This window comes from Centropristis striata, chromosome 1 (assembly GCF_030273125.1).
Source record: "Centropristis striata isolate RG_2023a ecotype Rhode Island chromosome 1, C.striata_1.0, whole genome shotgun sequence".
Lineage (NCBI taxonomy): Eukaryota > Metazoa > Chordata > Actinopteri > Perciformes > Serranidae > Centropristis > Centropristis striata.
Genome location: NC_081517.1, coordinates 26,802,719 through 26,828,463, shown reverse-complemented (window position 1 = coordinate 26,828,463; position 25,745 = coordinate 26,802,719). Strand labels below are relative to the sequence as shown.

The following is a 25,745-nucleotide window of genomic DNA, read 5'->3' as shown; positions in this document are numbered from 1 at the left end:
CCACTAATCCTTTTTTAACTGAAAAAAAAAACATTTCATCGTGCAACTCAGTGTGTGTCCACATGAAATGAGAGGGCAGCCTTTAATCAATCATGACCATATGAATCAGGAGACTGTTTGTGTTATTGCAGTTTGATTTATTTTAATATAAAGAAAAGCATTTTTTGAAAAATAATTGCTTTTGTTAACTGAAATCAGTAAGCAAAAGGTAAAGTACAAACAATTCTTGTTTTTTCTCAAAAAAGGCTTGTGTTTTTTTGTGGTTAATTTGTAGCATTCATATACATTCTGGTATTTCAGGTTAAAGACATAAAGTGAACCAAGCTTCATGTTAAATCAGCAGTTAGACAGATCTTTAAGGACTGGGTAGTGGTATAGAAATATTAAAATGTTAACTGTAGCTTTTTGTCCATATAGATTAATCCACTTCTCCCTTATGTCTAGCCTAAATGCCACTTCTTCCCATGCTATTTATGGATTTAGAATTGCCTTTAACACACACACACGCACGCATGTGCTCTTCTCTCTGTTCCCCAGAGCCCCATGCTGGCTTTAAGATTGCTTTCAATATGTTTGATGCAGACGGCAACCAGATGGTGGACAAGAGGGAGTTCTTGGTGGTGAGTCTGTGATACTGAGGGAAAATCCATCCCATGACTGAATTCATATGTTATTATGGGTTTTATACCCATCAAATGGGCAAGGTTTTCTGTACTTTAAATCCCCACTGACTTAAGCTAAAGCATTTAAAGTATTAAACATTTTCAGTTCACTTTTTCTAAAGATGGCAAATGAGACAAACACAAAGCCTAACTGGAATAGCTTTGGATGAGAAAATTCTTAAGATTAAAAACCTAAAAGGGCTATATGGGTCTTGGAATCTCGGAAGTGATCAGAATCCCTGTGGAGGCTGGTGGGAGTGGGATTGTATATCAGCAGGAGTGGGTGGTAATGGTTGAAGACCCTGTGGGAGTGGGCAGGTGTGGGACTGAAAGAAACATTCCCACATTGAGGGTTTGCCAATAGGATCTCATTTTTCTGTTGTCTTGAAATAATTACACAAATTTAAATGTAAAATTTCCTTATTAATTCAAATTATTAGTAAAAATTTTACCATGTATCCATTGAACGCGATGTGAAGGCGTCACATGTTCTGGTACGCTGATTGTAGTTTGTATGTCAAGGCGAGTACACACGGAGCAAACAGAAAACTTAAACAGAGAATGATGCTAAATGCATCTTTTTTTTTCTCTGAAGAATGAGCTGGCGCGAATCTGTTTGAAACTTTCAACCCATTTGTGCATTTGTGTTTTCATTTATGCATCATGCTTTTGTTGTGTGAAGGCTTTTACTTTCAAATTAAGTAAAATTTTTAATGCTAACAAAGCTGTATTTTCTGCCAGATGTGATTCAGCATTGATTAGCCTTTTAATATATGGAGCCATATAGGCTCCTTAAAAAATAAAAGCCAAACTACAAAACCAGCATTCTCTTAATCATGTTGTCAAAAGACCGAATCACATCACAAGTGTAGGACTGTGAACTCAGAACTCAAACAGAGCTTTGAATTTGGCTTTGAATTGTCAAAAAGATCCTCATTCTTTCCCGCATTACAGCTTCAGGAAATCTTCCGAAAGAAAAATGAGAAGAGAGGCAGAAAAGGAGATGCTGAGAAGTCAGCACAGTTGGTAAGAAAGTTGGTAACATGGGACCAAGGTGTGTTTGTGTGTGTGAGGAGAAGTGAATTTGTAAGAATGTCAAATTCTTTAAATGATCACCCTTAGTACACTGTAAAAAAAAAGGGGGGGTGTCTAAAAACAAGATAAAAACACTAAATCTGAGGGAAATGTTCTTGCTGCATGGACAGATAATTTCACTTGACAAGATTTTTAAATCTAGAAATAAGCATGTTGTACGTTTAAAATAAGAAATTAAAACAAAATAACTTAAAGCTGCAAGCAGCGTTGAACTGGCCCGAGCAGAGTGCACTGACAATTATTTGCTTCTTACCAAGATAAAAACATTTTTAAGTGTTCGATAATTTATCTTGTATTGAGAGTTAATTTCTTATTTTAAGCGTTCAACATGCCTATTTCTAGATTTAACTATCTTAATTAAAGACATCTTGTCAAGTGAAATTATCTGTCCATGCAGCAAGATAATTTCCCTCAGATTTAGTGTTTTTATCTTGTTTTTAGACACCCCTTTTTGCAGTGTACAGCCATAAGTGAAACAACCATTAATTCTTTATAGCCATGGACTTCAGTAATGCTGCTATTATCAGTTGGGTAAACTTCTTCAACATCCTAGAGGATAATTTAACAGTAAAAAGTAAACAATACTGTAAAGTTACTTCCCTCTCAAGTTGGCATTGTAATACATCCATGAGTGTAGAAAATCCATGCTGTGTCAAACTGCACATGTGGATGTATTGAAAATGCCACATCATCATCCAAATGAATTGTCATCTGTATTTAAGAAAGTAATAAAGTTAGCTAAACCCTTCATGTAACCATGTTAACGTGCATGCTGCCTGATTGAAACAGTTTTTAAAAGTGTGGTATCACCTCTGTTTTTACTGTATACTTGTTATATTGGATACACTCCAGAATTTGTTCTTTTCAACTCTTCTGTGATTGAAGTTTTGGAACAACGCGGGTCACTGTGTTTGACTACACTGTATTATACATGTTACGTTTATATCTAAATGTAAAATATGAATATGGGCAGACATATATATATATCATTTTTGAACTACAAGAATATAGGTATTGTTTTTCTTCAAAAACCCACACTGTGTCCAAAGTTGCATTGTGGAAAATGTATATCTGGGTAGTATTTGCTTATTGTAATACTTAAATAGTATGCAATTCACCTACTATTGTCTTCATACTGATGTTTTGCACATGCTAAAAAATATCACATTCTTTTTTAGCATACTTAATAGCATGTTAGTATGGAATCTCAGATTCAGTGCCAGTATTGTGTGTTATTGTGGATCTGTCCTGGTAAAGCTTTCAGTTCCAAGGAAATGCTATCAATAATCTATACAGTTAATTTCAAATACACTTTCTCTCACATACAAACAGTTTCACAAATTTGCTCTGGGAAGTGCAGTGCACAGTGTTGTAATGCAAAGTGTGTGTTGTTCTAAAATGTAATCACAGAAGTGTTGAAAGTGACACATCCCACTGAGGAGCGTATCCACAGCCTCTCTGCATGTACTAACATGTCTTTTACCTTCTCTCCTCCTCCCTCCTCTCTGACTGCATGCTCTGACCTCCTCTTTCTCTTCCTCGTGTCTCTCTCTCTGTGTTAGAGTATGCAGCTCTATGGATATCAGGTTGCCCCCATGAACAGCGTATGTATCCAAAACCGTAACCCCTTAGTCTCCTTTTTGCTCGTCTTTAGATGGTTACTGAAATGGATAACAGGATGAACAGGAACAGAGAGCTAGATGTTTCTGTCAGCTAGGTTACTACTGTCGTGGTTTCATTTGAAAAAGAAGGCAGTGTATGTGACGATTTAAAGATAATAATTAAACGCCCCTGTTGACATGGTGGTGATAAAAGGTTAAGCAGTAAAGACAGACAGACTTTCTACGAACAGTATTAAAGAATATCTAGAACCTATTCCGAGCTCTGTGTTCGACTTCTGTCTGTTTAATGACTCTGATATAATCTGTTAATATCTTTTCAGAAATATGTTTTAACCATGTGATAGAAAACTTTGAACTTACTGTGGATTTCTTAATATTGGGAAATGATCAAGTGAATAGTTCAACATTTTTTAAACAAACTTATTTGCTTTCTTGCCAAGGGTGAGGTCAAAAGATCAACACTCCTCTCATATCTATCCATTAAATACAAGGCCACAGCCTGTTAGTTTCTCTCAGCTCTGTTTGAAGGCGCAGAAATCAACCCACCAGCACCTCTGAAGATCACTAATTAATACACTGTCCCAAACTGTCCCATTTGTTCAAAGGTGCAATGTGTAATTCCTGGACACATGCCCCAAAAATCCACGGGGCAGTATTTCACTGGATACTAAATATTGCAGTGTTTAAAAAAAGAAAGAAGAAGAAGCTTTTTTTGCAGGGCAGGTGCAGGCAACCTTTTGAAGTCTCTGCTTGTTGCACATAAATAGCAGCGAAAGATCAATAAATGGAGGGAGGTATAGTAAGGGAGGATCTTAGGTATATAGGTTCATGTCATAGGTGAGTGTCATGGACAGATTTTCGAAATAATGAATCTCATGATCCAACACTAGTTTCCCAAACTGCTGGCTAATCAAGTAATATTCACCCCGTTTTGTTTGGACTGTTTTCCTTCATTCTGGAGACTGGTTGGTTTGTTCGGTGTAGATGTCAATTATTTCGGGATACTTAGAGGAATCTGTTTAATACCTCTGTCTCCCACTTTTGTGTCCTGACCTGGTCTTTGAAAAAGCCTTAACCCTGACCCAGTCCACCTGATCCTCTGTTGTCAGTTAAACATACACAGTAGACTCCTTGAAAGGATGAATGGATAGAAAGAATAAGCGGGATCAAGAGAGACTTCCTTCAAGACAGGCTGTCCATCTGTCAGGTCAGCTGGGTGATTGATCGAGGGACGATGGCAGAGGGTGGGATGAATGAAGAGAGGGATGGCAGCAGAGGAGTAATAGATTTAAGGGGTCAGGAGAGATGAACTCTTACAAAAAGAGAGTGATGTGATTTAGAATGACTCGAGGCACTCTGAAGCTCAATCAGACACTGTCCATTTTAGACTGTTTGAGGACACAAGCTGTTTGTTTGGCAGTGTGTGTTCCTGCTGGGGTTTTTGTTAATGCAGGAGATTTTTACTGAAGGAGGTCTAGACTACAGACAGAAAGTTGCTTCTATTGTGTGATGCACATTGACACTCGCATAAAGAAAGCAAACATTTGTCTGCTGACCGGTATAGCATCCAAAATTAAACATATTAAAATGTACCCTGAGACTGAACATGATTGAGCGGCATGATGTTGATATAATGTTCATATATCATCATGTTAATCCATGGTACTAACCTGCCATTGCCAGAGCTTGCTATTTGCAAATTACTTGATATCACCTAACATTACAAAGCAACAAGCTTCCAAGTTACAGCTAGCAAGCTAAACTTAACTCAGCTTACATAACAGTTAGATAGTTGCATTGATATTGGCTAGTAGAAAGCAATCATTAGTTATACACTCAAATGCTGTTTTGCTGCAGATAGCATTTAGTGAGCAAACAAGCTGAAAAAAAGACAATCTCAGCTTTCTTCCAATAGGAAGCAAGCCACCTCAGGGTTGGTTTGATTCCTAAAACCAAACATCAGGTCCCTCTTCAAACTGAATTTTCTGCCTTGCCCTGTCTAAATTTCCCCCCAAAATCCGTCACGTTCCCGTTAGACCGATGGGCTTCACTAAATAAAACGTTTCTTGTTTTCTTCATGGAGTTTATATTGGAATCTGTGTTATGGTGGATGTCGGTCATTAATTGATGTTTGCGGACTCCATTTTTAAGCAAACGTTAGCTAGAGTTCACTGTTTGTGCTGTCAAGGAATTAATAAAATGAGTCAAGGCACTTAGGGATGCACATAAACCCAACATCTTTTGGATTTGCCCAGAAAGAGAGGGAGGTTATATTACTTTTAGGGATGTCACTATTTCAATTCTAAATTGAAAAAATTGCTTTTTAAATTAAATTGCCCCTAATTTCCCTAAAGATGCAATGATAATGACTGGAGATGTTTGCCAACCCTGAGTGGTAATACATATTTACTAATGGAGATGGAGCACAGTGCAGCAAAACTGTCAGCAGGATGTGAACTGTCCAGTTACTGAAGACTACAGCCACTAGTCATTATGCATGCTCTTTCTTTCTTTCTCTCTCTCTCTCTCTCTCTCTCTCTCTCTCTCTCTCTCTCTCTCTCTCTCTCTCTTTCACACACACACACACACACACACACACACACACACACACACACACACACACACACACACAGACACTCCTCGTCCTGTCAGTGCTGTGATGGATAGCTGCATTGTCACTGGGAAGTTAAGAGCGGAGCAGGGTCATGTTAAAATGGCTGCTGCTGCATTCTCCCTGGAGAGACGGACGAGGTGGGTGGTCAGGAGCTCAGCACTGTGCTCTTCTTAACAGGAGCAGCTCTTTTTTGCAGTGTTTGGGACAGCAGTGTGGCCAGCTGGTTCTCTATCACGGGGGTTATATAGTAAAACTTGCTTTAGGGTGGATGATTTGTGAATCAGCTTCAGAGATCAGGCAAGATTTTAATGTTTTTTCAATCTTGCTTGTTTTCATTGTTGATTCAGCACAAAGTAGCAAATTGGTATCTTTAGTGATTTAGATGTTAAGGTCTTACATTAATTTTATTTTAGATGACAATTATTGTTATGTTAACCAAGAGAGTCTAAGTCTGACTCATCCTCCCTTTATTCCTCTTTTATTTGCCACTGGTGGGTTTTTAGGCTTTGTGTTTATTACAGTGGATGGGGTGAATTTAGAGTTAAATCAAACATCATAAACTGATATCACTACTGTAAATTGTATTGATGACAGAACATTAATTAATTAATTTTTTGTTTACTCCCCAGTTTTGTTTGCCATTTTCTCCCAATAATAAGCTGTTAATCAGTGTAGCGTTAGGATTTTTATTTTTTACATTGTATGATTTACTGTTGGTTCGGCAAAACAGAATGGATGAGGTTTCTTATATCATTAAATCAATGAGTGCTAGGTCAGAATTATCCTGTTGTATGTGACATTTTTCATGAATTTGCAGTATATGTAATGCAGTGGTTTAAAAAATCATAGAACATTAACTTCATGATTCTTTTTGTCTTTATTACGACTTTATAGAGTGTTATAAGGTAGTAGTGTAAAGATGACAAGTGAAGCTTACTTCCTGAATTGGTTGAGTGACCCTGGCCCTGCTTGACCGCTCCTACAGGTGCTAAAAAAAGACAGTCAGGAGTTTGTGGCGCGGAGTTACTGGGACGTTCTGAGGCGAGGTGCCAGTCAAGTCCTCTTTTCTGACCTGGCAGAGGTACACAGACCCAACTGTCCTCTGTCCCCATTCTTCACCCCTCACTCTTCCTCTTCAGTTCCCTGTAGTTAATGTTGGTCCTCCAAGTAGTCCCATAGAGCCACAAAAATGTAGCCGCATCAAGCTCGGCCAGAATAAATCCAGGAAAGTTAACCTTCAAAATAAAAGCTTTGAAGGCCTTAATCTTTGACTTCAGGAGCAATTTTACCTCAACATTAATGCGGACCAATTTTTTTGAAAAATGTTTTTAATTTTTTTCATGGCTAAAAGAATAGAAAGAATCACAAACATTTGTCAATATGGTCTTGTTGTATAAGGTTATTATCCCCGAACAGCCTTATTCTGGTTTGGCTTGATACTGATAATTTACATAGACTGAGTTGTCATCTTCTTTCTCCCTTTCTTTCCCAAAGATCGCTTTATATTAGGGATGCACTGATATATCTGTTGAACATCGGCTGATATTCACCTGGTTGACTGCCATTGGCCCATTGGCAAATAATATTCACCGATGGCAGGGGCCGATGTTTATCTGAAATGTCCCATCAATTTTGTGCTGGCTAATTGTTGTTTTGGTTATGGTGGTAAAACTCTGAAAAAGCTCTCCTTTAAAACCTGTCTTCTTCTGTCATTTTTTATAAGAAATATTTCTCTCTTTCTCTGGTATGGAAGGCATTATAAATAACAAAAAAAATAAAAAACAAAAACCAATAAAACATTAGTATTGAAATCTGTCATCAACCAAATTGTTATTGTAAACATTGTTGTACATCATTGTAAACAGCCCTGAATTTCACATTCGGTGCATCCCTACTATATATTTATATAAGTTACATTACTGGCATACTTTTATGTCACTGTTTTACAAACATAAGTAAGGTACAGAAACATTACTGTCATTTTTCCATTTCTTTTCCCCATATGAAATCATTTTTGTTTGGATGAGCTCTGAAACTTCCTTGCACTAAACACAATGTGTCCATCAAATTGATCTCTTCTAAAACAGGGAGAAAGTAAACATTTCTTCTCTTGCGATAAGTCTCGGCTCCTCCAAATGTTTGAAGTATCTTCTCCATTTCATTGTGTCACTCACTTATTCCTAATAATTGATTATTAATTTGAAAGAATTCTATCTATTGTGTTGGTGTGACAGTATTGATCCAATAATGGTAGTTACGTAGATGACAGATATTGTAATGTGGGTATTCTGATAACCTGCTCTCTTTTTCTGGTGTTTGGTCTCTTCGTTATGCTGTTGAATGTGTATCTGTGCCCTGTTATCTGTGCTGTGTTGTGGCTAGTGTCGTAGCTTTGGTGTAAAATCATTCTCAGTATACACGACAACATGTTTAGTGACACTGATATAATGATGAGAAGGCTGATTGCAGAGCAGATACAAATCCCTGATCATTAGAGCACCACACACTTCACATACAGTAGAATGTATGAGTAATGCTGAGTGTAGTAGTCCGTTACTTTTAAACTACCTTAGCAGTTCAAACTAAATGGTGACCTAAACTACCTGATGATAGCAGACTCTTTGAACCTTCATACAACCTTCAAAAGTGTCTACTTCCAACATTAGCCGTCTTTAATAATGTTATTTACATTCCACATAATTTTAGACATAATTAATAGTAAATAAGTCAAGAGTCTACTGCCATAATAGCAGCTTGAGGCTGTATGTAGGCGTGGCTGCACTTTGAGCTAACTGGTAACATCGCATACTAATATACTAACCATTTCAATGCTAAGCAGTTAGAATGTTTACGATGTGTGAATGCTAACATTTGCTAATTAGCATTAAACAAAAAATGTACAGCTGAGGCTGATGAAATGTCATTAGTTTTGCAGGTATTTAGTCATAGACAAAGTGTCAGACAAATTGAATTTTTCACCTGATGATGGCGCTATATGTAAAGTGAGGCGATCACCAAAGGGAAGGAAAATTCCACCTGTGATTATAATGTCAGTACCACATTTAATGGTGATCCATTCAATAAATGCAGACACATTTCATTGAAAAACAATAAAAGTCAACCTCAGGGTGACAATAGAGGAAAATCATTGAGAATTATCAATATGATATATATATATATATATATATATATACATTCTTCTACATTGTTTTTATCAAAATGTTGAAAAGCCAGCTGCTGATGGTGTCATTTGTACACACTTCATGTTCTGATCCTTGCATGTAGGAGCGAAATTGGAGAGAACCATTTTGGCCATATCGCCCAGCCCTACTCTGGGGACCATGAATTTTGTGTTGCAATCCAGATATTTATTGAGATATTTTAGTCTGGACCAAAGTAGTGATTGAACCAGCCAACAGACCATCTCTAGAGCCATGACACTATAGTGTCGATAAATATCTGTTGAAGCCAAACAGACAAACAGGACAAATCAAAACACTGCACATTTTGGCAAGCGTGTGGTTTTTTCACGTGCAACTCAAATTGCCTTTCCGATATGTCTAACACAAGGTGAAGCTGCTGGTAATGATTACTAACAGCTAACAGTGCTAGCAAACTAAGTGACTAATGACAGGCTATGTCGTGGTGGCAGCGGAAGCTCAGGTGGAGATAATGACAGTGGAGCATAATGGGACTGACCTTGTATTTACACCGAGCAGCCTTTCATCTGCCGGGATCTCAGACGGACAGAACAGACAGAACAGACAAATCAGACGGGGAGGGGGATGGGCGGAGGGAAATAAAAGGAAGACAAACAAAGACATTAAAAGTGTAAGGGATTAAAACACAAAATTAAAATTAATACATTTAAAATGTAAGACATAAGGACACATAAAAGTGACAAATTAAGGAGAAAGAAAACAAACGTAATAGATCTTTAAGAACATCAGATCAGATAAAAAGAAAACCTGAGGGGTGAAGAAAAAAAGGGAAGAGATAAAATCAGAGACACAACAGACAGGTGAGAGAGGCTCAAAGAAGATGACACAGGTCAGCAGGGAGAACAAATGTCGGGGAACAAAGTGGGTGGGGAGAAAAGAATATCGGGAAACGCATTTAGGGGAAAAGAAAGAAGCAGGTTGTATTTAGAGAAAGATGTGTTTACTCAACAGATTAGTCACCATTATACCTCTCTGCTTTTGTCTGGAGAAGGAGGGACTGACTGACAGGCTGAGAGAATCACCTCTATGTTTGTCAGGTGAAGGAGGTACTGACGGGTACTGTGAGGAGAAAGGAAATCTGAGCAGAAAGAAAAGTGATAGCAGAGGGAAAGAAAAAGAAAGAGAGAAAAGGTGGGAGATAAAAATAGGAGGTGGTGTGCAGGGAGAAAGAAGAACAGGTCGTGTGAAGGGAAAGGGGGGGTTACCTGTTTTTAACCTGGAAGGTGTGACTGACTGACAGTCTGACTGACTTGACTAAAGACCGACAATGAGCTCTTCCTCAGAGGTATTACTCACAGGTAGGGAGGGTGAGGAAGACCATTTAGTGTTTACATCAGTAATTACTGTTTTTACCTTCAGCTTCATGATCAAAGTCTGTTCAGACACACATACACACACACGGATGGACAAATAGACACATGCATGCACCAGGTGTCCGCTCGTGCCTTGTGGGCGTGGTAACTATTACGTCTTCATTGGGATGATGAGCTCACACTAGTGGTGCCACACTTCCAGGAATGATAGGCTTGTTATGATCAGTTTGGCATTATATCTTATCTGAGGTATCAGGAATAATCAGGGGTAAAGGGAAAAGTACCCGCCAAATTTGAGGTATTTGCCTCATGAAACACAATGAAAAGGACGAAAAAACATGTCATTCCATATGTACATAGCTCCAAATTTCAAACATCAATAGAAAAAAATTGCCCAAAATTGCCCTGTGAAAAAAATCTAACAATTTTGCACCAAGGATCAGACTAATATATGTTCTTAAAATGTGTTGTTATTCATTCCAATCACTTTATTTTACCTTCTGATATGCCTTATACATCTACTTTAAATCTGATAAATCAAACCAGTTCTATGCAGTGACAAAGAGTGAAATTACGACACAGCACAATGAGAAGATGGGGGGAGGTTGCTCTCTTGGAGGGTGCTGTTGACAGTGGACCAAAGGCCTGTCAGTCTCCCAAAATCAAGTTCAGTTGGGCGGCAGTGTTAGCATTGTCTTGTCTCACACCAAGAGGGTTCTGGGTTCAATCCGCCGCCGCTGTCAGCTGGGATTGGCTTCATTCCCCGTGACCCAATAAAACAGTATTCAATCAAACTGATTCAACCTTGCAATCACAACCCTCTATTAAATATTCCCTATTATATATGCCTTTATTTGTAATGATGACTATAGCTCCTGTAGTGGGTTTTGTGCCCAATAATTTGTTAAGTTTTTCTGCAGTCCAAGTCTGAGAAAACCCTCTTGGGGATAACCGATAACTCACTGTAAGAGTGATGAGACAATAATCAGACTCTTTTTGAATTCTTTAATCACACTTATTCATTCACAAAAGATGAACAAAATGTTGGACGTTAGTCCAATCTGTCTCTTGCTTTAGCATTCCCATCACTGAAAGAGCAAAACAAACGTTTTTGGATTATGGAACAGGAGGGAAGAGAGGCAGAGACACACCACCTGGATGCTGTCTAGATGTATGAACAGCTCATGTGTCATAAAGACATCAGTAATGCGTCAGTTATAAGATAAAAGAGCAAAAGTATTTTCGTCCTGTTTGTCCGTAATCAGATGCTTAATGAAAAGACCCTCAAATAAGTGAGACACAGAAAAACAAGACAGTGAGATAAGTCTGTAATTGCTTGAGTTTGTCTGTGTTTATATGAAGTAAGTCTAATCAAAGACTGAAGACCAGACTGCAAAGTGAATCAGAAACAGACTCAATGCTGAGAGTCGAACTAGTACTTGTGGTCCTAAAACAGGGTTTACTTTTAATGTTTGTTTCCCAGAAGACGTGTATATCCCACAAGTTACCAATTTGTATCCATTACAGTGGAATCTACTAAACTGTAACAGGCATTTTATTTGGAATTTTGTTAGTTGTTTAATCAATCTCATCTCACTGTAGAGAATATAACTAGTGTGCACTGGTGGCCATAAGTACTCAAAACTGTAAAAAGAAATGCTATAATCGGGCTAACACTTTACATAATGGGTTTTGCCAGTTGAGATTTTAGTTAACTAATCATCTATCTGTGTGGTTCCCAACCTTGGAATATATGATCAACAAGTTAGGAAAGGAGATATTTTATTTTTTGGTTATTTATTTTACTGGACAGCTTTATCTCGTCAGGCCTCTTACATTTACACGAAACAGTCGAGTAACAGTACTAAACAGTATTTTTAACTCAGGTCAAACTTACGTCACAAATGTGAGGACTTTAGATCTAAATTGAAAAAATAAACCATTAACTCCCTTGAGATATAAATCTCAATGTCGAGGCTGGCCTGGTCAATACTGCACACTAGTTATAGTTTAAATGAAAATAAAACACTACAGACTGGAAATACACCAATCAAACACACATAAGGAAGACAGTAAATCCGGCTCAGATAAAGAATTTGCATTTCTCAGATATATTAACTTTTAACATGACTTTAAATTTCTCAATTTTTTTATATAGTTAATACAATTTTCATGTCCCAGCAAACACCACAATAACCACAACATCTGACAGAGATGTGAATCTGTTTAGTTTGCCTTTTATAAACCTGTGCCATCTTGTTTGACATTTTCTTCTTTTCCCACGTCGGATTTTAGGATTTTACTCTCGAGGTAGAACCATAAAATGGCATCGTGGCAGTGATGATGATAATTATGATGACAGTTGAAATGGCATAAATGCTCTTCCTCTTTAGAAAGACATCTTATGTCGGCATATACCTCAGCATGGCAGTGGATTGGACAGGGGGGTTGGCTGGGTGGGGCATGGCAGGGAGAGAGAAAAAAGATGGGTGTCCTCTCTTTCTGCACTGATGCTGGCTGAGTCTTTACTGGAATTGCTGAAAAGCACAGTCACCTTTTTCTGAGATACACATGTTAGGGAGAGTAAAAAGTTAAATATATGCTCAGGCAAAATACGAAAGCCTCGTAAAAGTTATCCATGTCACTTTGCTTTTGTAAAGGATTTAGAAAGTGTTAAGCAACAGATTATAACATGATAACAAACATCCCAAAGCCTGTTGAATGGGTTTCAAATGACCAGGATCAAACAGTAAACACACACCTACAAACTGGAGGGAAGACAGAGCAGATTAGAATATTTAAACAGAGCAAAGATATAAAAAGAAAAGTAGACAACGCAAAGTTGCAAATATGACACTAAGATTCTCGTCCATGGACGGAAAAAGGTGGAATCAGCTCACATTTTCTGCATTTGCGCTTTTGTGGATTTCGTCCTGTGCTGCTGTTTTATGTGATCAGAGGTTGTGGACAGGTGTGTCTATGTGGCATTTGCAGAGAAGTGCATGGGGATGTGGTGGCTTCAATGTGTCCGTGTATGTTTGGCAGCTTAGTGTAATGTATTTGTCTGTCTCACCCTTAGTTGTTCCTCCACATGTCTTCTTTCTCTCTTCTGTCTTGCTCTCATCTCTTCTGTGACTCATTGTTGACTATACTCACTTTGTCCTTCTTCTTCCCACATACTTGCTGACTATGTCCACCCTCCCGGTCCTGTCTCGATGAACATTTGCATGACTTTGTCTCCCATTGTGTCTCTGTGTCTTTTGTGCTGAGCACTTCTTGTGTCTTCACCAGAGCAATTGCAGTCTGTGTTTCATGCTGCGACAGCAACACTCCTCGCCAGTCTAGGCAGCATGGAAACAATGGCTCCGTCCCTCTCATTTTAATTATTTGCTTTCAAAAACCAATAATAAGGATGATCTTGATTGTTAGAATTAAATGGACGGAAACCTCTCTGTCAAGTTTTCCCCATCTCCCCCATTTTTTTCTTTACATACTTTTATTTTACTAAAAGTATTGATAGTCAAATGTATATAGGGCTTCACAATATATTGACTAAATATGCAATTTTCATCCTTTTTATTGGTGCATTATGCATTTAGTTCAATGCAACAGCAGAAACTTAGAACTGAGTACTTTTATGTCTGTTTGATTGATTGTAAGTATGTCACATATTTTCCTCATATTATGCAGCCCTAGTTTAATTTACTAATCATGGTGACAATATACTGAACATGCTATTGTTCATTGAAGTGATTATCCTATTAAAGAAGTTTAATGTAAACCTTATTGCTGCCTAGACTTGTCTGTTTGATGTCATGATGGCCGCTGACTGTTTGTCTGAGCTGATTTGTGTGATCGACAGTTTGTTGTGGCTCATCCAGTGCACGTTCTGCACACGTGCAGCAGAAACCTGCTTCCTGCTAGCTTGGCACAACCGTTGCCATGTTGGATTGATGATGGACTTGTCCCGCCCACTGCTTCTCCTCCAATCATAATGCTTGATGTTTATTGATTAGTTACTCATTGATCCTCTCTTCTGCTCTCCCCTCTCTGATGATTCATAGCGGGCAGACGAGAGTATCACCATTGACACCACCCTATTGGTCCATTTCTTTGGGAAGAAAGGGAAGGCAGAGCTTACATTTGACGACTTCTACAGGTACTTAAAAATATACAGTGGAAGGCATAAAATGTGTTCTTTATTCTTAACAATAATAAACAAATCACTAAATACTAACAAGTTTCCTCTGATGTTTTTTCAGGTTTATGGATAACCTTCAAACGGAGGTGTTGGAAATTGAGTTTTTGACCTACTCTAAAGGGATGACCACAATCAGTGAAGAAGACTTTGCCAAAATCCTGCTTCGCTTCACCAATGTGGAAAACATAAGCGCCTACCTGGAGAATGTCCGCCAGTGTATACCTGATGAGAAGGTACAGTCCATACATGCACATAGACAAATCAACAGCTCTGCAAAAGACTGGCAATACATACAATCTTTACCCATCTCTTCCCAGTTAACTTGAGTTTATGTTGAGTATTTGTATGTAGATGATTCTGCACAATGTAATTTTGCTGTTAGTCCCCTATATTAGACATCTATCCTTATTTACCAACACAAGATTAGTAACTAAAACTGCACTCCTGTCATAGAGTTGTGGGTTTTAGTCGAATAAGCAAAAAACTGGTATGAAGTTGTCAGGGAGCTCCCAGGTGGGTAGATCCTCTTAGGAAGTCCCAAGAACTGTTTAGATACTTTGCCTCCAAAGTAAAACAAAAAAATGTGTGTGTGGGGGGAATACAAAAGATAGATAAGCAGCCATTTTCTAGTCTATAAAATTAGAAAATCAAATGTTTACACAGCTTTACCAGGAGTTTGGAGTTTTTTTCTTTAGCTAACAGCAGTTAAGTTTTTATTAATCTTTTACCTGTTGAATTTCCCTGCTTTATGGCTGCTTCCGCCTTCCAGCCATCCAGAGCTTCCATGATTTCCCACCACTGTCTTTGCCTGAGGCTGTTGTGGCTCTCCACACTTAAGCGCTTCACTGCCTCACTTGACCACACACACACACACACACACACACACACACACACACACACACACACTTAGTTGCACGTTCAGCTACATGTGTATATCTATCTATCTATCTATCTATCTATCTATCTATCTATCTATCTATCTATCTATCTACAGTAGGTATACGTTGGCATGTAGTTCTTATGCAATCCAACTCTATTTCTGTCCCTCCCTTCTTTCCTTTTCATGCTGTGGAAGAAGCAGGAGGTTGGTCTCTGCTTCGTACGATACACAACCTGCAGTTACAATCTCTCAGTCTATCCTGCTATTTAGTTACTTCTCTGTTTCTCCTTATAAGGGAAGATACACTTATTTTTCTATTAATCTGTGAATGCAGACTGCATATTTTATTTTGTTTCAATGTGTGGATTTTTTTGTCATATATCCTGTTTTTTATTACATAATGTAGCCTTCATTTGATTGATTCTTGATTCGCAGCAAAGAGCATGGGGAGGCTACTTGTTGAATGGCTTCAGCATTATTAATGTAATGTATGCGGCTACTTTTGGGTTATGAAACTCTGCAAGAAGGTTTGAAACCGTCCATGACATTAATGACCTTTTATGTCATTAATAGAACTATTCCATGGAATCTCTTATTAATTGATAGTAGTGTGAGTTGTGGTCAGCTGTTTTTGTTTTTTTATTAGGTATAGGGCTGCACAAATAATCAAATTTTTTGGCAAAATCGCAGGTCCAGTTTTTCTTTTGCTTTGCTGCAGAGATGTGACAACTTACAAATCAATTCTACAGAATAAAGAAAAAGAAAAAAATACAATGTGATCATGTTTGTATGTTTCCCAATGAAAAGTGAAAATAATGATAAATTGATCATTCCTTTCAATATTGTGAATTCAATCACTATTGAAATGTCAGTCAAAAATATTTGTAATCTGTAATTTTTTCCAAATAGTGCAGCCCTACTTATTCTATCAGACAACAGAGTGAATGTGCCTCATTGAATGCTGTATGCACGTCTCTAAGAGTCCCTTTGGATGACAGTTTGTGCTGAAATACATTCATTTCCAGGCTTGTTTTTCTCCAGAGAACGATCAATATATCATCAATACTTCTCCCGTAAGTCATTTCCTAGGCTTGTTCACATGTGTTTTTCTGGTATTTCAGGGAATCACCTTTGATGAGTTCAGGTCATTCTTCCAGTTTCTCAACAACCTCGAGGACTTTGCCATTGCCATGCAGATGTACAATTTCGCTTCTCGCTCCATTGGACAAGGTAGGAAGAGAACATGTAGCAACTGGGGCTACAGGCATCAAGGGGTCCCGAAGTGGAAAGTGTGACAAATTAGTGAAAATACAACTCACATCACTGATGAGTGGTATACATAATTTATTCTTTGTCTCAAAGCAGCATGAAACGCTAAAGTTCCCTTAAAATGTGCTTAAATAATGGGTTTTTGCTTCTAGCTTGGAGTACAACAATTGGCCAAAGTGATCGGAGATATTTTTCCTTTCTTTACTACCAGATGAATTTGCACGAGCGGTGTATGTGGCCACTGGGCTGAAGCTGACACGTCACCTTGTTCACACCATCTTCAAGATTTTTGATGTGGATCATGATGACCAGCTCTCCTACAAGGAGTTCATTGGCATAATGAAGGACCGGCTGCATAGGGGAGCTAGGGTGAGTAACTGTGTGCAAAAGAAACACAAAGAGTGTTGCTAGTTCACAAAAAGTGTTCTTATGCTGAAAATTGACTGATGACAATAGATTTGTGGTGCAAATAAAAGAACTTCACTTGAAAACAGCTAAGAGTAGACAAAATCACAGTGGGTTACAGCAAGGAGGACACAAAGATCATCTTAAAATGTTTTATACACAATAACAAATGAATCTTTACCCTAAATGCATCCAGCCTTCCTTCACCTGTGCTGACATGTCTAGTCATAGGTTTACATATTTTTAAATGTGAACAGTAGTGATTAATTTGAAAAGCACCAGCATGAATGCAGTAATCATACAGTTGTTTTTGTCAAAGGAGCTTTGTTGGTTTGAACCCAGGTGTTCCAGCTGAAGAATAGTTTCTACACCAACTAGACCGCCTGCTGTTTAAAAGGTTGTTTCCATCCATTGTAAAGGGGTTTTAAAACAACAAAGGCTATTATGGCTCTTCTGCCACTGCAAACAAAAGCAAGTAATTACAGGAAATGAATAATGTGGCCAAGATAGAATAATAAAAAAAAACTTTGAAAATATCATATTCATATGTCATGTATCATTATAAGCATTCATTAAACATAGGCTGCTTAAAGACCTTCAGTTACAATTCAATGATTCAAAGCCATCTAAATATCAAGGAGTTGAATCTTTGCCATGTTGGGTGACAGCTTTTAGGAGGAAGCTGGAAACAACATCAATGGATTACTTGAAGTGATGAAACTCCAACTGAACTGAACTGGAAATCACCTCAAGCAACTCTTGAGTGTTGTTCCCAAGGAGGACTACTGCCCTCTAGTGGTTTATTGTGATACAACAGTAAAGTCCAGAGCCTCATTTACAACAGAGGCGAGGCTGTCAGGTTGTGGCCAAGGTTAGTTTTGAGTTTTCCATTAGTTTTAATCTTAGTTTTGACTTTTAGATTTTAGTTTAGTTTGAGTCCGTTTTCAGATGGTTTCTAATTTTAGTTAAGTTTCAGTTTTGCCAAAAGCTTAGTTTTAGCTTAACAATAGTTTTAGTCTTTTTAGGCCAAGGAATAATGTCTCAGAGATATGTGTAGCTACATATACATACGAAATACATGTTGGGAGTAACTGTATAGGAGTTAGGGGTTAGGGTTAATCAACATGCATGCTCTTTCACTACTACACTCATCAGACTTGAGCTGGAAAGCTTGCTTGAATAAAACAACAGGCATTTATTGTGAAGCAATTTTGGTATAGCGCCATCTCTCGGAATGTCCAGATTCCTGTGGTTCAATGTCATGAAAATTGGCAGGGACAGCCTGTTACAAGCTAACAATTTGCCACAAAAATCACTAACTGCACAACAGTGAACCTCAAGTTGTTCTCTTTATGTCATTATGAGCTTTCTAGATGCTGCCATGGCCTGACAGTCTTGGCTTATTACACTGTTGTCTCTTTCTCTCCCTCCTTCTTTTCTTTGCCTGCATCCTAATTCTCCTCTCTCTCTCTGACACACTCATCTGTGCTGCCATCATTCCAACCTCGCCTTTGTTACAACACTAATGACACCACCTCTCTTTTTTCTTCTCTCCGTTTGTTTTCCCTTCTTCATTCCTACCTCTTATTCTCTGCCACGACGTCTATCCACTGACCTCTCAGGGCTATAAATCTGTGGAGCGTGCCACCTCTTTTAGATCCTGTCTGAAGAAGGAGCTGGCCAGCAGATAAGTATAACCTATAACAGAAAGTTGGTTGATGTTCATGATGTTCATTATTTACATTTTTTTTATTTCATATCCACATTTTGCCTATTTCTTCGAAAACATGTAAGGACTAGTACACATTTTGGCTTTCCTTCTTCTCCTTCCTGGATGAATGCCTTCAGAAACTCTGCAACAATGTTGATTATTAGTGAGGGAAAAGAGTTTTTGCCATCATTTGTGCCATTGCAGTCATGTAGCATTCTGGCAAGAGCTTATTTCAGGTTTTGATTGGCCAACTTCTTCACTTTATTCTTTGCTTCTTTTTTTTGAAACAGTGCTTATCTAAGAATATTCTTTTATCACAATGGAATTTGAACCACTTTTTTCAGAGATACTCAGCCTTAATCACATAATTGGGATGCCACAGACAGAATAATACTCCTCATCTTTCCTCTTTGACTTTTAACCATTTGACCTGGAATATTTTCTCAATAGCAATATGCAATATATATATCTAAATCACATGTTAAACCTTTATCTTGACTCAGTGCTTAGTCCTACTGCATTGCTTTCAGGGCACGGGGCCTATTGACGAGCATAAAATCCCCTGTAACTGGAATATTCTGTTATCACTGTATAGTGATGTATAGTCTAAGTCACAGTTAAAAAAAGTGACTGTGCTTCCCTTTGCTGTGTGTGTACCAGGTGAAGGGCCGACACCACACCTCCTTCTCTGGCTGTGTTCGCTCTGAGGCCAGAAGACAAGTGCACAAGCTGTGGAGGAGATACACAGAGAAACCGTAGAGGAGCAGAATGCAGAAAAAAAACATGAAGGAACAAGTCAGATGATGACATAAACTAAAACTTTTATAGCCAGTGGCTCAAGTTAACAACACTGGGTTTTCAAGAGCAGATCTCCTTTGGACCTCCAAAGCAGATAATAACTACAAGCATGTCCGCACAGCTGACTGACGCTCTGTATGATGACAATGAGCAGCATCACTCCTGTTTTGCATCTTGTCTCAGTCGTCGTGATCAGATGCCAACTATGACTTACAGTGTATAAACAAAACAGAATTACATTAGAATATGAACTTTACTCTTCAAGCATGGCACCACGACAACAGTCCAACAGTACAACTGCAACTAATGATAATTTCTATTTTTTGATAAATCTACAATTTTCCGTTTTTAATTATGCTATACAAACAAATTAAGCAAGTTACAGCACATTTGAAGTTCTACAAACCAAATAATATTTTCATGTAATAAGTTATGTTTTTAATTACTTATCAAAACTATAATATATGCCTTTTAAGAATACATAGCTGAACTGCTGCACTAAAACCTGGAACAACTGGAAGAGCACAACAGTAATTAAATAATATCTAATAATGATAATAATAATATAATAATAATATATACAATAAATGGCAGTCATGTAAAATAATATATTAACCTGCAGCAGAACACTGAAATTGTAGAATTAGATGAAGGTTTTGTGATATGTTGTATTCATCTCTTTTTTTTTTGAATAATCTTATAATCAATTTTATTTGATCCTAGCCAGCCAGTATAATTTTGCTTTTCATTGCACTAAGAGAATAAATAAACTCTATTGCTACAGTTAGGATGTTATATGTTATCATTTTATTACTACAGCACTGAGGATGTCTTAGATCTGGATGTGACAGCAAATAACATGATAGACAAAGGAAGAGGTTTTTAATATTTTGTTATATTGGCATATTATTTCCATATTTGCCATGATTAAATCCTTAATGTCTTGAACCTGCTTTGTGTGTTAGTTGCATGTATGACAATATATATGTCTATAATATGACATAGATATCTACATGGGTGCCTTCTTTCCATTCCCTTTCTCATTAAAAAAATGCCACATAGGAAACCAGATTTCAGCACTGTGTAGCTTTGGTCAGTAACACACCTGCAAAAACGTCAATTACATTCTATATACTATCTCTGTTTCATCACCCAGTCTTTAATGTTGCAATATGTTATGAATCATTGAGTATAACTTTTGTCTTGGTGTGATATATGAAATATATTTTGAATATATTGAGATGAAGGAATGAGTGTGCTAAGGTGTTATCCATGATGTAAATTATTCTCATGTTTGCAATAATTATTGTATTTGTCACCTCAGTGTATCTGGTGTGATAATTTCATGCATGAATAAACTATTTTATTGAGAAACGTGTTGTATTCACTGAGCATGCGCAATGTACTCTGTTTCGTAACCACTTTTTAATTGAGGACGACTGAACATTACACCTGGATTTTTGCTTGAAACTACAGAGATAAAAACACGTGTTCTGCAGTCACATAGATGGTGACTACATAGGTAAGTTGTTGGTCACAATATTGGTACTAATAGGGCATAAAGAAAAGGTAACTTGGTACAGGAGTTTCTCGGCATTTGAAGCACTGAGGGTGGAAATGGCTAATGTTAATTAGCTAATGTTTTATGCCAACCGTTAGCTACCGGACATTGACGTTAAGGGAGATTTCAGCATTTTTTCTCCTGTTCCGATACAATTTTGTTTATAATGCTATTTGTCTGCTTAAGTTCACCCGTAGTCCCCCCCGAACTAACGTTACAGAAGCGAAAACAAACAAAATCTCACTTGTCATTTAACTTGTGGACATCTAACTTTATCCAATGTCTAAGTAAATAACGTTAATCAGCTTTTCAAGATTTAAAAAAAAAATGTTAGGGCTGTTATCATTTGCCAAGTTATAAAAATGCCTTAATATGCTAATGTCCATCTTGGCCATAGTTAATTTAATGTGAATCGATTATGTTGTTATCCAATGAAATGCTGCCCTCGTGTGTTGTGGGAAACCAACTGCTAGTTAAACGTAGTTAAAGTACAGGAGCACTTAGTATGTACGGAAAAATTAAAGCATAGTTGGACGATATTCGACATGCAGACCACTTATTGAGCAGCTGTTGTCAATGTTTACATTTTCTAAACGTTTTCTAACTGACGTATGTCGTAAAAACGCGGCGCTGGAGTTGTGAACGGAACTTTTCTTTATCATGTTTCTGTCAGGAACAATATAAACTACGTACCGTTATGCACAAACGTAAACACAAATTTAACGATTTTAATACTTAAACATAAACATAAACATCGTCTCTGTTGTCTTGTTATTTATGATGTAAAGCACCCCGTTCAACTGTAAAGGTGTCGGCTTGTACAGCTGTGTAATAAGTCAATAAATACTGTAAATGCATCAAAGCTTGTCGCCCGATTCGCAAAGCATTGTGGGTGTTAATGACGTTAACTCAAATATGAAATTATTAGCTTTATGTACAGTTTAGACTATTTGTATTGCCTTGGTTTTGTGACGTTTAGATTATATATACTACTCTTTAACTAATCGTTTTGGTCATGTTCGACGAAAAAGTGGAACCTTGAGTGAGAATGACTGTCCTGAGAATGACTTCCTGTTCTCGCCCGCTTCTTCGTTAAGACTATACTTTCAGGGATCATTTCTATAGTTTCTTACTTGAGAAATGTGTTTCTAAAGTGTTTGGTCTCACTAACCACGATGATGAGTCGTGATGTTTCTTTCTGAGCGTGAAGCGGACAGAGAGTAATGATTCAGTTCATATGCTTTCTGTCATTGATGACCGTTCTTTACTTCCTAGTGGAGTATTGAGGAAAGGAACATGATCAGAGTGGTAGTTTAATATTTGTGTAAGTTAAACTAATTTGCTATAGATCCAGATACTTATGGCAGTCAGTGATGACTACACATATGGTGATGGCCAGATGAAGCCTTGAGGTTTTTCATGCATTTTTTTCAAAAGTGATTGTCTTGAGGCTTGAAGTGCTTACAAACGTCCTGCTGGTCAAAACCTTTGATGTAATTTCAACTATTTGTGATGGTTTCTTGTCTGTTTGCAGCAGTGTCAGCAGGAACAATTTGATTTGATTTTATGTGGTTCATTCATTCAATCTTTTTTTGATTAATTTATGGGTAATGCTAAAAGTCCATTAATGTAAAGTAAATGTCAGTATGATTTCAATCAATGTTTGAATAAATCCAATAGGACATGGGATGTTTATGTTAAAACTGTTGGAGTGTTTTCCAAAGATTAGACAGTGATTGTGCTTATGAACTACTGGGGTGGTGATGATGATGATTACTTCATTTTTATTAAGAATGAATATTTTTGCCACTGTGCTTGGACTTAATTTTGCGGGGATCCATTGCACTTTATATATGTTCATATATCAACCTGATGCCAACAGTCAAACCATTCCCTGAACCAGGGAGGCTTCAAATGTCGTCAATGACGTCAGTCGCCCTTAAAGAAACAAGCCTCGATATGCGCTTCATAAAAGACTTCCCGGATTTCTCGACATGCTCTGAAGCCTTGACATAGTCCATCCCATCACTAGTCATAGTCAAAACATGTTAAAGAATGTTTAAATCAAAGGGTAATAGTAATAAGACTATTCGACTGGTGATAAAATAAAGCCTGTCTGACTTCTAGTCAGTGAGAGAAACTAACTAGTTGCCTTGTAAGTTGTTCTGAGCTTTTGTTAAATGTTGTCAGCCTCCATTTTAGTAACTTTCCCTTTTTTACTTTGTTACTCAGTCACTTACTGATCGTCTGTCCTCTAGAGTCATGTAGTGATTGGCTGTGCTATACTGTTTCATTTACATGAACACCTGTGACTGGATGAGACAGAGAAAGAGGAGGAGCTTGTTGATGTGTTGAACCCTGAGTGAGAAGGACTGTTGTGCGAATCACTTCATGTTTTCACCCTAACAGATCAAATGACTTTGCTCTCAAGGATTGTTTTCTACAGTTTTGTACTTCAGAAATGTGATTCTCAAGTGTTAGGTTTCCTTACCCATGGTGACAATTCTGGATATTACTTTCTGAGTGTGAAATGCATAGAGTAAAGAACCAGTTAACAAGCTCTGTCATTGATGATTGATCTTTACTTCCTTATGGAGCATTAAGTAAAGTGATATGATCGGAGTGGATAACATAATGTGTTGAATACAAATAAAAATGAGCCCTTAAAAATGTGAATTTAAAAATATACTTCATATGTAGTTTAGTTTTGAGGGCATTAACACAGCTGTAAAGTCAGTGAGAGAAATTATTATTTTATGTTGTCAGTATTTTGTAATTTGATTAAATGTAGCCAGTGCAGATGTTTGTATTTTATCTTACTTTGTTACTTAAGGCCTTTTATACAAGTGTTCTTTTTTCTCAGTAGTGAACTGTGATCTCTGTGTCACAGCTGTCGTCTAGAGTCATGTAGTGATTGGCTGTGCTATACTGTTTCATTTACATGAACACCTGTGACTGGATGAGACAGAGGAACAGGAGGAGCTTGTCGATGTGTTGAACCCTGAGTAAGAAGGACTGTTGTGCGAATCACTTCATGTTTTCACCCTGCTTGTTATTAAGACTATACTTTCAGGGATCATTTCTATAGTATTTTACTTGAGAAATGTGTTTCTAAAGTGTTTGGTCTCACTAACCATGATGATGAGTTGTGATATTCCCTTTTGAGCATGAAGCTGACAGAGAGTAATGATTCAGTTCATATGCTCTCTGTCATTGATGATTGTTCTTTGCTTCTTCATGGAGCATTGAGGAAGGGAATATGATCAGAATGGTAGCCAAAAATCAGTAAATGAAAACAAAAACATATTAGTGTTAGGTCATTGTACTGGAAAATTTAGTGTTGATCTGACACCAACTAAGTACAGGGACAGTGTTGGTGGTACCTTATATTTTTTATACTTTTTCCTTAGAAATGTAAAATATGAAAACTAATGTTCCTTTGACAGTTAACACAATCAGGTAATTATATTCAGTGTTATTTATATTTCAGGTTTGAGGTATATATCTTTACATAGGTATATATATTCTTCAGTGGCTGAATATATAACATGACTGTCTGTGTAGTCTATATTTAATCAGACTGCTATGATTACAACTAAATTTCATTGATGACTGTTCTTTGCTTCTTTTTGTAGTGATGAAGAAGGGAATATGGTCAGAGTGGTAGTTCATTATATATATTTATGAACTGAAACTCACTGAACTGAAATACGGTCGAGCGCTCCGTTCTGCTCGCTAATGGCCATACATAAAAAAGCCAATGAACTGAGAATTAAGTAGGATAAAGCTACAGTTGCAAACTCAAAGTTGCAATAACAATTACAAAACACACAGAAATACAAGACTTTTAATTTGTGCAACACTAGCTTACTGTATCAAACCTTGCTAGCATGAATTAGAGTTTAAGTTTTAAGTATTTAGTTTAATTTTATCCAAAACGTATTTAAACACAATAAAACCCTTAAATATGCAAGATTACTGTGAAAACTAACCTCATGCCTCTTCAAGGGCTAAAACATAAAACATTGAACTCCTTGACTGTTCTTCAGTGAACTGAATGGCGGAGGCATTACGTTCTTTGAACGTCTCACTGAGTGAGACAGAGAGCGAATCAGGAGTCTCGTTCAACTGTACCAGTACTTCAGTACATGAACTGAAACACTGACAGGGAAGGGCAGAAGGAGGCGGTAGAGCACCTATTGCTGGTTGCCAACTGCAGGTAAAACACATAAAGGAGAAAACTATAAATAAAAAGAAGAAGAAGTCTGGAGTGAGGGGCGGACTTGAGCACCTCCGTGTGCACACTACTTAGCATGTACGGTCTGGAGAGAGAGACACACGAGACGGGACGGGAGTTGAGAAAAGAACAAAACTTTTCAGGAAGTGATTCAGT

At 37.5% G+C, this 25,745-nt stretch overlaps 1 protein-coding gene and 3 non-coding genes across 8 annotated transcripts in view; all 4 read left to right on the top strand.

Annotated features, from left to right (window-relative positions):
- The window catches only part of micu3a (mitochondrial calcium uptake family, member 3a), a 34,189-nt gene extending 13,034 nt beyond the window's left edge, over positions 1-21,155 (top strand). Inside the window, exons 6-16 of one of the 5 annotated variants that reach the window (XM_059336630.1) lie at positions 538-620; positions 1,617-1,688; positions 3,320-3,361; positions 6,979-7,074; positions 12,823-12,837; positions 14,592-14,686; positions 14,790-14,961; positions 16,730-16,838; positions 17,089-17,246; positions 18,905-18,969; positions 19,651-21,155. In XM_059336630.1, the coding sequence (XP_059192613.1) occupies positions 538-620; positions 1,617-1,688; positions 3,320-3,361; positions 6,979-7,074; positions 12,823-12,837; positions 14,592-14,686; positions 14,790-14,961; positions 16,730-16,838; positions 17,089-17,246; positions 18,905-18,969; positions 19,651-19,657 (914 nt within the window). In that variant the 3' untranslated portion in view covers positions 19,658-21,155. Of the gene's footprint in view, positions 1-537; positions 621-1,616; positions 1,689-3,319; positions 3,362-6,978; positions 7,075-12,822; positions 12,838-14,591; positions 14,687-14,789; positions 14,962-15,806; positions 16,839-17,088; positions 17,247-18,904; positions 19,212-19,650 lie in introns of those variants that run through there. The other 4 variants (XM_059336637.1, XR_009394662.1, XM_059336644.1 and 1 more) reach the window with 4 other exon arrangements.
- Positions 21,156-22,446: 1,291 nt separating this feature from the next.
- Positions 22,447-22,662, top strand: LOC131980125 (small nucleolar RNA U3). The gene has a single exon (XR_009395191.1). It is a non-coding gene; the product is annotated as a small nucleolar RNA U3 (small nucleolar RNA).
- A 1,104-nt stretch (positions 22,663-23,766) lies between these two features.
- On the top strand, positions 23,767-23,979 carry LOC131980182 (small nucleolar RNA U3). Its single transcript, XR_009395204.1, has one exon. It is a non-coding gene; the product is annotated as a small nucleolar RNA U3 (small nucleolar RNA).
- Positions 23,980-24,409: 430 nt separating this feature from the next.
- LOC131980130 (small nucleolar RNA U3) lies at positions 24,410-24,625 on the top strand. The gene has a single exon (XR_009395192.1). It is a non-coding gene; the product is annotated as a small nucleolar RNA U3 (small nucleolar RNA).
- Positions 24,626-25,745: the final 1,120 nt, after the last annotated feature.